At 28.5% G+C, this 12,455-nt stretch overlaps 1 protein-coding gene across 1 annotated transcript; it reads left to right on the forward strand.

Moving 5' to 3' along the window:
• The first annotated feature begins 2,261 nt into the window (after positions 1 to 2,261).
• On the forward strand, positions 2,262 to 12,202 carry LOC136982275 (heparanase-like). The gene is made up of 10 exons (XM_067278756.1): positions 2,262 to 2,481; positions 2,841 to 2,998; positions 5,829 to 5,999; positions 6,065 to 6,215; positions 9,909 to 9,956; positions 10,993 to 11,193; positions 11,261 to 11,372; positions 11,543 to 11,658; positions 11,730 to 11,870; positions 11,939 to 12,202. The coding sequence occupies exons 1-10, from the start codon at positions 2,282 to 2,284 to the stop codon at positions 12,102 to 12,104; spliced, it is 1,464 nt and encodes a 487-aa protein (XP_067134857.1). The 5' UTR covers positions 2,262 to 2,281; the 3' UTR covers positions 12,105 to 12,202.
• The last annotated feature ends 253 nt before the right edge of the window (positions 12,203 to 12,455 follow it).

Consider the following 12,455-nt stretch of genomic DNA (forward strand, 5'->3'; position numbering starts at 1 on the left):
GTGTTAAGTTATTGTCGATGCCTATGGAAATTCCATTTTAATGAACAATAATTTGAAACAATTCAATTTTGTGTCAGGCTGGCCTCTACTAGGCCCCCCTTAACAAAACTCTGGCTACGGCGATGGGTATGACCTTTCCATTTAACCATAACCTGTCTGTTATATAAGAAATTTTTTAAGCATATGAATTTTTGCCTTTGAGGCCTTTGGCAATGGCTTTGCGAAGGATGTAATGGTATTTGACAGAGTCGAAGGCTTTGTGTATGTCAAGGGTGAGGATGTTGAGGAATTGGCCTCTGTTGCGCAGTGTGTGTATCTGGATCATCATGTCGGTAAGGAGGTCTCTTGTCCCCTTGTCAGGAAGGCCTCCAAAGTGTTTATAGTTGAACCATTGTTGTTGATGGGCAAGGTTATGCCAACGTTTAATGATCATGCCTTGGAAGGTTTTAGAGATTGTTGATGTCAAGGCAATCGGACCACACGGACTGGACCTACGACGTTTGCATCAACAAATACAAAGAATTCACATACACCCTTATCGATCGCAATCCGCGTCAACAGAGACCCAACTGTCTGTGGTGGAATAAAGAATGCCAACGAAAATTAGCAAAAAAAAAAAAAAAAAAAAAAAAAAAAAAGCAAGCACTTCACCGCTTCCACAGACACGCTAACCGTGAAAACTGGATTCCTGCCAAAAAAGCAACAGCAGATCGTCAACACACACTTGCTCAAAAACGCACCTTATGGAAAAATCTTCCTACTTCCCCTAACTACAAGAAAAATTTATGGAAAATCATTCACCTCCTACGCACAGAAACTAATCCCCACAATAATCATCTCATCATAAAAAAAAGATGGGCAGACTATCACACACCCTAACCATCAAGCCGACATCTTCAACCAATATTTTAACCCACAAACACAGATATAACCCACTCACATTCGCTCCTCCACCAACACAGACCTCCTTAAAGACGCTTTCAATAGCCCATTTGCCGAACATGAACTCAACTGAGCATTAAAAAAAAGAGAAGAACACTTCCCCCGGTTTAGATAACATTACCATGAAGATTCTCAAAGCTTTCAACAATAAGACCAAATGCCAATTACTTAACATATACAATAACATCTGGACAACAGGCACCATCCCCAATGAAATGAAAAAACAATTATCAGCAAGGTTAAGGCCAACGTTTTAAACGCGAAGACGTGTACGTCGGACGTTCAGCGCGCCGCTTTCTTGTAAGCCTAGAAGTTTGACAATGGCGTTTGGAATATCAAGCATGATTCCATTGACTTTCCAAACACCATTGTCAAATTAGAATTGAAATTTTGACTATTTACAAAATTATAAAATTTTCGAGTCTATCTTACATCCTTTTTTACTCCACCACAGAAGTAACAGTGTATTGGCTTGAATAAACTTCATTAGAACAGCTGGTAAATTATAAAAAATCTTCACACAAAGTTAAAATTGATCGAAACGCCGACCTTTTATTTGAGGATCCGGCGTCCTTTAAAACTAAAACAATGGTTACAATTTTTAATCACAACTACCTTGTCTATTAGCACAATATATTACTGGTTCAGATCCTCTGGTGGTAATTTACCAGTTGTTCTAATGAAGTTTATTCAAGCCAATACACTGTTACTTCTGTGGTGGAGTAAAAAAGGATGTAAGATAGACTCGAAAATTTTATATTTTTGTAAATAGTCAAAATTTCAATTCTAATTGAAGATATCCTGGGTTTTTCATGTTATCATGTGTGCTCTTATACCATTGTCAAACTTCTAGGCTTACAGGAAGGCGGCGCTGAACGTCCGATGTACACGTTTTCGCGTTTAAAACTTCGGCCTCAACCTCGCTATTATTCCCATATGTATACGCCCCAACAGTCTAGCAGACGGAGCAGTGACGCTCTCTAGTATTGATAGTCTCATGTATATATGATGACAAGGGCTTAATGCATATATTTTATTTATTTTTTAATAAAATGCCCGAGTCAGTCTACGTTATCATTTTCGCAAGCGCTCCCTCAAACACCAATTAATAATAATAAAAGAAAAGGAAAAAGTTCATCTTCGTTTTCTAACATTGAATATGATTTAATATTTATAATGATTCTATTAAAATAATTAAAAATAATTAAATATATATGAATTTTACATGTTACGTCACGTAACCGAAATTCAAACCAGATATCATGTGATATCATTAGTGTAACTAAAACATTCGTATGAATCCGTACTAAAAAGAACTAAAGCATTGAACGTAGCAGCAATGGTTTCTTTAATTTTATTCGCGTGTATATTGTTTGTCTGTCCCAATGGATTATACTGTTTAGAATTTAGAAATGACACGTTTTATTTCAAAATGGATTTAAATAAACCAATTCGTAAAGTTTCAAAAGAATTTCTTAGTGTTGCTTTAGATACAAGTATTTTAACAAGAGAGAAAATGTGGGAAAGATTCAACACCAGGTATTTATTTAAATGTATGTAGAGTAGAAATTACTTTTAGGTACTTAGTATCAGATCTGGCGGCTTTAACAAGTACAGGTTTTGATTGGGATCATTAAAAATTAAACAATTAATTCACTGGTAAATAATTACCAAAATTTACATAATACACAAAATTTGTAGTTCACACAAAACAATAATTTCTTTTCTTTGAGAGATACTTGAGCTTTTCAAACAGACCCTAATGTTGGGTCCAGCACTACAATCAGACTTTCTTGGCATACATACCAAATACTTAAAAGTAATTTCTATCATTTTATATATTAATCATCATCAAATAAAATCGGAAATTAGGTAATAACATGATTATTTATTGATAGCTCTCCGTATCTCTTGTCAATGGCAGAAGCTCTTTCTCCAGCATTTTTCCGCTTTGGAGGCAACTATGCTGACTATTTAATATTTGAAAAACCAAGCAATACTTGTACACATTCGAAAAATGTCAACAAAACTGCACGTAATGAGATTATTATGACAGGTAAGTAAAATATTGTTTAAAATTTTCACACGTCCATATATCTCTATAACAGAAAAAAAAAATTTTTTATTTTGGCTTTTTCTTCCTATAGCCACCAACAGGGTCTTTTAATCAAGCCCATTGTGGGTTTAGACCAGGCCTGGCCAACCCGCAGCCCGTCACATTAAATTGTGTGGCCTGCAAAGCAATATTATATATCTATTAAAACTTTTGTTTCACGTTATCTGTATACCAAAACAATTAAATAAATGAAAATTTGCATGTGTCATTGTTATAATGCGCAAGTGCGAGTACGAACTCTTGGTATAACAATAAAATCTTATTCATTTTGTATTTGTTTTACTCTTTTAAAAGCATGTTTGCCTAAATTGTGGCCCATCGTAATGTTACACATGACCAAAGTGGCCCGCGAAACAATTTGGGTTAACCAGGCCGGGTTTAGACAGACCTAAAGTGGGGCAGACAGGTAATGAAGAAGGTCTTTGATGGTTGAGGATCTCAACCATCTAGTTATCAATAGAGATTTTGAAATAATTTTTATTTATAAAATTAATAAACATTATTATACATAAGTTTTTGTTGTGTACAAGAGTAAACATTGCTTTTTATTTCAGGAAGTAAAATTATTTTTTAAGTGTATAACATCTTATAGGGTGGAGCGCCTATTCCACAACATGTAAGCCAAAGTCCATGCATAATTAGTCCATTGGAGCAAGTTTTGGCAAGCCATCTTTACAGGAAGCATATAAGATTATCACATTTTCAATGACTTGTAAGAATAACAGGTTGCCTCATTCACAATGATGGGAAAAATTATTACCCAACACCTTTTTTTATGGTCGACCACATGAGACATTGTCAGGTTTTTAGCAGATAATGCGGGCTCTGTGTTTCATGTATTATTTAGAGTTACAAATACAAGATTTATATTTATTTTTCAGGTGAAGATATTAGATATGAAATAACACTGATGAAAAATGTTGCAAATTTTGTACAAAATTCAGTGAAATACTTTGTAATATGAAAAAAATATATTTCAATATGACCACTATAGTTTAAAAATTCTTATCAATCTTAAGCTTTGTTTTTTATACAGACATTAGTCAGTATAATCAATTTATACAGGATGATCAAATGATAAATTTACTTAGAGTAGGTTTGGCAATGTTTGTTAGTGCTCTGTCATGCATTTAGAGAAAACTTATAAATGCCAAAAAATTTGAATATTTATTATGAAACTCTAAATAAATAACTATATTTAGCACTTATTGTGACTAATTAATCAAATATTGTGACCAATGCAGTGAATCAGTCATAGAGCAATGACTCATGAGTTCTATTGCAAAAAATGCTTAATTGTTATAAGCTTTAAAGTTACAAATTATAAACAAAATGTGTTAAATAAAAAATATTGTAACAAGTAATAAGCTATTAGTCAAGAAATTTTGATTGCATAAAGTTACTTATGATCAGTAACAAGCGTTACATACAGCATTAGAACTCAGATATAACTGGACTGTTGGCAGGCCAACAGTCCAGTTATATCTCTTATTGAAAATGTTTGGAATATTCTGAAAAATATGATATTAAAAAAGAGCTACAATAGAAAAATTAAAGAAGACATCAAAGAATCATGGTTACAGGTTAATACAGAACTGTGTAAAAACAGTTATTTCTACAATGCTACAAAGAATTAAGGCTGTAATTTGGGCAAAAGGTGGCCCTACAAAATATTAATCATCATTATTCCATAGTTTTAATATTTTTCATGATTCTATACTTTTGTTCAACTTTTACTTTGTTTAAAATGCTATAATTTTATAATTTATGCAAATATCTTTATGAAGTTTGGTGTGTAAATACTCTTAATAATTGGCAAATGTAATAGACATATTAAAGTTCAATAATATTTTTGAGTGTTTGATTATTTAAAGATCAAAATAATCTTTCTGCAGCAATTACAAAATATTTCATACTTTTGCTCAGGAGTAGTTCCAGGTGAATAAATTCCACACAACAATTTCCAGCAAATATAAAAGTAGCTTTTTATAGTATTTCCTCCTCTTGCTTCCTGGGAATATGCTGATCTGCACAGTTAATATCTCTCATTATGTTGTTATACTCCAAGATTTCTTTGAGCTTTATTACTTTTTCGTTTCTTCTTTGCTATGTCTGTGGTATGCACTGTTGAAAGAAAAACCATCTTTTTTTTACCTTTATTGTAAAACAAGGACTTTTTTCTCTTCTGCAACTTGTGATTTTTGAAAGAGGTGCCATCTCCTAAAAGTTCTAAACTTGATTTAACTCAGTCTAGTATACTTATGGTTAATATCTAAAATTTTTTTTACAGTCATAACTTGCTTTTTGAATGTATAAAAATTTTTCATTGATTTTATTGGTTTTGTTGTCATATTTTATAGAAATGTGGAAGAAAATTATTTGGGAAAATGATATATTAAGTAGAGGTAATATACACATAAAAATGTATGTACAGAAAAAGAACAAGCACTTATAATAAACTTTATAATAGATCTGATCAAAAACAATTTTACATTGAAATGTACATTTTATAACCTGAGGATTCAGCCATTCTCATGTGATATTTGAATAGACAAACTGAAAATCAGTCATTCAGACTTGAATTCAATTTATCATATGTAGATCATTGCTATGATATATAATTTCAATATAAAATCTTCAATTTCGTACATTTATTAATTTTATTTTATATATTTAGCAGGATATATGACAATATGATTGAAACACTTGTAGAGAAGTAATACTGAGAAAATAAAAGCAATATTAATATTCCAAAACTTTTTACTATTAGGAGAAGAGTGGTTAAAATTAAATAAATTTGCAACTCAAGTTAAATGGCAACTTCTGTTTGATTTGAATGCCCTTCTTAGAAAAGATGGAGCTTGGAATCCTGATAATGCTGAAATCCTTATGAAATTCAACAATAAATTTGGATTTTTTGTTGATTGGGAATTAGGAAATGGTAATTGTTTAGTATAATATATTATCTTAGATACATAAACAATTAATAAGTAATTTATTTGGTAGAATTAAATAGTCATCATCAATTGAAAGGAGAACAGCTTGGAAAAGATTTTCTTAAGTTAAGAAGAATTTTGAATTATTTTAATACTACTAAATTTAGTCTGATAGTTGGACCTGATATTACATCACACAAGTTCCAAAATTTCTTGAAAGGGTAATTATACAATAAAAATAATACTCTCTTTTTGAATTTTAATGCTATTACAAGTATTAATTTTCCAATTGATGTAAAATATCAGATTATTTTTAAATAATCCATATAAAATGTAATAATTTAAGTTTATCAATTTCAAAATATAACAAATGAATTTAAATTATTTAAAGTCTTACAGGAAAAAAAGTAAAATAAAAGTTGTATTTTTAGCTGAAATCAAATGAAAAAAATATATAAACTAAGACAGTACTCTCAAAAGTAATGCCATTCTGCCAGCCATTGGCTGCTAGTCTGCAAAGTTTTCAGAAAAGAAACTTATGGCATTAAATCATATATTTTCAGAACAACGTATATCAATATATTTATATAACTTGTTTAATTTTAAAGCTTTTTATCCTTTTTGTTATAATTTTGTAAATTAATAAAATATAGATTAATATTTTTATTTAGGATTTATCACACCAATTTATAACTATACTTGTGCAATTTACAACTTTTTATTTTTCCATTGTCTATTATAAAATTAATACACAACTAAAAATATTTTTTTGCTAAAATTCATTTCTTGTCTGTGTTTTTAAAACCATCAATAAAGAATACTAACTGAGGGTGATTATGATTAGAAAACCTGAAATGCATTTAAGCAAAGAAATATTTTATAATAGACAATGAAAAAATATAAAGTTGTAAAATTGCATAAGTATAGTTATAAAGTGGTGTGATAAACCCTAAATAAAAATATTAATCTATATTTTAATTAATTTACAAAATTATTGATACATATATATTGTAACAATGTAATATAGTTATCTAATCATGAAGATGCTGTTGTGTGTACTGCACTCTGGTATTCAAATAAAGAATCATCATGTTAGAATTTAAAATAAAATTTTGATTCTTTATTTAAAGATAAATGTTGATGATTGGAAAAGATGTTATATTACACTCTTTTGTATAATTTTCTAATTAAGTTGGCATATGTTAATTAACTTTCCTGGCTTATTTTTTTATATCAATGAATTTTTTAGCAAAATAAAAAATGAAAATATTAAAAAAATAAAGAACTTTATATTACATATAAAACCATTAGAAAAATAGTGGAGTAATGTAATTACTATACTTGTTATTTTTTTATTCATAACATTTAATTAATTTAGTAAATCTTATTTGTTTGATACACATTAAATCATATAAATAATTTCACATAAATATTTGATTTTGTGACCATCCTGAATATTACATACATACATTTTGGAACAATATAACAAAAGGAAATTGCCCTAAGACAGTGATTCTCAAAGTGGGGGTCGCGACCCCCAAGGGGGTCGTGAAAAATATTTGGGCGGTCGCTGAAAAATTGATTCCAGATCAATTTTTTCAAATATTTTATAAATTTACTATGAATTCATGTTTAGAAATAATAGAAATAAAAACTATATAAAATAATTTTTACTTAAATGAATTGCACATATAAATAATAAAAATAATATAAATATTTAAATACGAGCCTAACCCCCTCCCTCCGGGATGTTTTTCGACACACTCATTCTTCGGGGGTCCTTTGAAATTTTTAAGTGCAGAAGGGGGGTCGCGGTCCAAAAAGTTTGAGAAACACTGCCCTAAGACATTGTCATGCAAAAGCTTTCTCACCATACATCTTCCTCAACTGGCATTGAATTTCAGTGTGGGCAAAAAAGGAAACCCACCTTTTAGCTTATAAGAAACAAATTTCTGCGGGAATTTCCAATTTGGACACTTTATTCAAATGACATGACATCTTTCATGACTGAAAACAGATTAACCTTTGCAACCACATCAACAAATCTGCTATGCCTTGTAGCAAGAATTATTACCAGTTTTGTCACCAGATTTCATCTAAATATCATTTATCAACAAAAAGTTCTTGCCAATTGAAACTTACTTTTTGACTCTCTGTCATGCATGCATGCTATGGCTGTCTGAGACAAAAATCAGTACTTACTGTCCAGAAATGATGCAGGAGAGAATGTGGAAGGGATCCTCTATACATTAATCGCCATTAAGCGGATATGTAATTTTAGAGAGACAGAATTGGTTGTTGACTAGCTATACAGTAGTCAATTGTTCCTGTCATCTGAAACTCAAGAACCTATTGTTAAAGATATTGATTATTTTAATTTTAATACCTCTGGAAAATCAGTTCAATGTGCATCATTCCACATCAGATATTTGGAATTGCACACTCCAAAGATAACTGTACTTATAATTCTACACAAATGACTGAAGTTGTATGCATCTGTACAAAACACAAATTATCCAAATATTCAGCAATAAACTAGGGCTGAATGCATTTGCACAGTTTACAACCAGTACCTAACTATTATCATCATCAATGCAATCTTTTTCTTCCAGCAAATACAGTTTTGGGCAGATTCACAGTCCGACTTCAGGTTTAGGTTCATCATTACATACAATTGTATTTTATTCTGGAACATTAGTTCCATGGCACATGAACAATATTTTAAATTTTAGTATATAATTCAAATTTATAAAAATTAATTATTTTACAAATGTCATATTTTCATTTATGTTATGGTAAAAATCAAAAATATCTTATATAGTTAGTTTTTTGTCATATAACTTATATCCTTATCGATTACAAAGGATCGATATGATTTTTAGATGTTTTAGCCTTAGTAATGGACATACCCAGCAGGTGGACCAAGGGACCCTGACATCCCCAAAGTAAAAGGAAAGAAACCCTAGTAAATTTTCCAAAAAGTCTTTTTCCAATTAAAATTTATTTTTTTATTTTTGTTGTGTTGTATGTTCTATTTCTATATTGCTTATGAATTAGTGGCCACATAAGGTAGTAATTTTATTGAATTCACATCAAAATTTTTTATCTGTTCAACTCAGCTCCCCAAGATTAAATCTTGAGTGTGCTGCTGGTAATGGCAATTGCAGTTTGCTGCATAAGCATGTGCCTAGTCTTACATATCAATCCATATCCTTCCTTGTAGAAAGTTATTTACCATTGCATATTTTAAATTCTAAATTAAACTGAAACTTGCAAAATTTATGGTCAATATGAAAACTCTAATTTATAAATTAAAAACTAAAAACTATAAAAAGAATGTTTAATTATTGATTTAAAAAATCATTCAATTTTACTTTTTTGTGATGGTATGGGGTGGAGTGAAAGCTGGAGAGGGATAGCATTAATCATTTATAGGATTTCTTTTATGCAGTCATAAAAATCTGGCAGTCATAGTTATAAAGCATTTAAAACTACAATATCTTAAATTACTTTGAATAAAATTTAGGTTAAGTATTGATGAATTTGAATTAAATGAAGTATCATTTTTACAACAAAATTACAATTGACATAACATATTTTTTTTTTTTTTTAAATATAGAAATAAAAGTAAAGATGCATTCAGATTTATTGTTAAAGATATTGATAATTTTAATGTTAAAACTATACGGTATTCATACTTAAGATGGTGTTCTGTTCTATTGCAGAACAGAACACCATTTTAAGTATAGTACCACCAGTTCTTAAAGCAGCATGTGAAATAAAATTGTTTAAAAATAACATTTTATTTTTATTAATTTAATTACATGTTATATAATAACTATTCTCTCATAAAATCCAACTTTATGAACAATTTTATATTCAATGTTTTGTTTAATAATGAATTTTTCTTTCAGGTTTTTACAAGAAGCAAGAACAGTTTTAAATGCAGTGACATTTCATCAGTAAGCTAAATTTATTCAAAGAAATCATTCAATTGAATATAATATAAAATTTCTATAAAATTATTTAATAATTCATGTAATTTGATATTGTAAATAATGATTATAGTTAAAATAGAGTACTGGTAACAAACAATTCATTTATGAGTTTAGACAAAGAATTTGAGTTAAGGATTTGAATCCCTCTCCAGAATATTGTTTTTTCAAACTTTTCTAAACATTGGCAATCAAATTGTATAAGCTAAAATAGAACAATAGTATTTATTATCCAGCAATAAATTAAAGAAAAACAATGCTTTTGATTACCTTAAGTGTTGATCTTCAGGTTTAAATAAATACAGAAATATAAGAAACGAAGGCTATAAATGTTAATTGCATATACACTTTTTAAATTAAGTTTTTATGAGCAAGAATTAAGGTAGGAAAATAAATAAATAAAACTAAAATGCAAAAAGCATAACTATCAATTCAGTAAATAATAGTGCATTAACAAGTTAGCTGCATTAATCATAGAGATGCTGACAACTTTGGACAATTTCAAAATTACTTTACAATTACAATAATATATTGAGTTATTTGTAACTTGTTAATGCATTAATGCTCATTGTTTGAGTTGGTATGTACAGTACTTTAGTTTTATTTATTATTTTCTATATTATATATATTATTATAAGTAAGGGAATAGTATTGATTATTAAATGAAAGAAATAACCTAAGTTCAATACAAAAAACAGGCATTATACAAAAATCTATTTTAATATTGATAATTTATGAAAGTCCTATAATTTTCAACAATAAAAATACTTAAAAATTTTTGTTTAATAATTGTATTTATATACTGTATATATTATATTTCAATGACACTAACTTAAGTTAAAATAAAAAGACCAAAATAATAAAGACCTCCAAAAAATATTTGGTTATGCCCAATAAGATAACAAAATATTATATACTATTTATTATTATTTATGTAATATATTATCCTATGAATTATATTTTTATTTTATTATAAATATTAAAATAAGCTTTGGTCTTTCAGTTATTATGTAAATGGAAGGACAGCAGTCATGGAGGATTTTTTAAATGTTGATATCTTAGACAGTTTAATAATATTAATTAAAAAAATACATAAAATCGTAACTGTAGAAGCACCAAAGTTAAGTATTTGGTTAGGTGAAACTAGTTCAGCATACGGTGGAGGTGCACCACATTTATCCAACAGTTATATAGCTGGATTTATGTATGTATTATTTAAATATTTTTTCTTTAAGTTTAAATTTATTTCATACTTACAAAATACTTATTAGGTGGCTGGATAAATTAGGAATATCAGCTGTTCATGGTATTGATGTAGTCATTAGACAAAGTTTGATGCAAGGAAATTATGCATTATTGACAAAAAATTTAAAACCTCAACCAGTATGTATAATATTACTTTTCATAAAAATATTACTTGAATTATTATACATGTAAGTTAAAGTGATTTGTAATTTAACATAAATCTGCAATAATTTACAGTACATTTTATATTTTATTAAGTCTTATTTCATACTTTAAATTTTTATAAATTTGTAATAGTTTTTTAATAGGATTATTGGCTGAGTGTTTTATATAAATGGTTGGTTGGAGATAAAGTTATCAAAATCCATACTTCACCATCAGATAGAAAGTTAAGAATTTATGCTCATTGCACCCAAACAGAAAGGTATGAAATTAATAGTTTATTGGATGAAAATAAGATGTGTAAATATAATGCCTATATTTGGATTTTTCTAGGCTGTATAACATTTCTGATTCAGTAACAGTTTTTATTATAAATCTCCATAATTCTACAGTAAAAGTGTATCCAACTGAATTAAATACATCTCCAATTCATCAATATCTTTTGACTCCAAATGCAATGAATTTGCTTTCTAGGTAAGAAATTTCAATGTAGAAATATCAAATTAATTTAATTAATATAGTTTTAATGTTTTAATTTACAGAAACGTTAAGTTGAATGGGCAAGAATTAAAATTAAATGGTACTAATCTTCCCAAATTTATACCAAAAGTAATATTTCCACCAATTGTTATTCCTTCATATTCATTTGGATTTTATGTATTTCCAAAAATATCTGCACCAGCTTGTGTAAATAAAAGTAGAATTTAGTAACTCTTTTAAAATTATAATTGTAATGGAAAATATACAAATTATGGTAAAGAATAATTTAATTTTTTAAAATTAAAACAATTATGTTTTGTATCAAATATTTGTACTGTTTAAAAATTACATGAAGTAATAAGTTAACATAGGAAAAACTATTCTATTTCACATCGTAATTATTGTAACCTATAAATTCCCATTGTAGTCTGTCTCTTTCTCCTTAATCTCGAGAACGGAGTTAGATCGATAAAAATCAGAGACCAGATATGAAAAACTTATAGCAGGAGGCCCAGATTAACTACATACAAACTTCCAATGCAAACCGAAAGTCACATTATTTCAATTCAAAAGTTTTCC

The sequence above is a fragment of the Centruroides vittatus genome, unplaced genomic scaffold (assembly GCF_030686945.1).
Source record: "Centruroides vittatus isolate TY-2023 unplaced genomic scaffold, ASM3068694v2 contig_1168, whole genome shotgun sequence".
NCBI lineage: Eukaryota > Metazoa > Arthropoda > Arachnida > Scorpiones > Buthidae > Centruroides > Centruroides vittatus.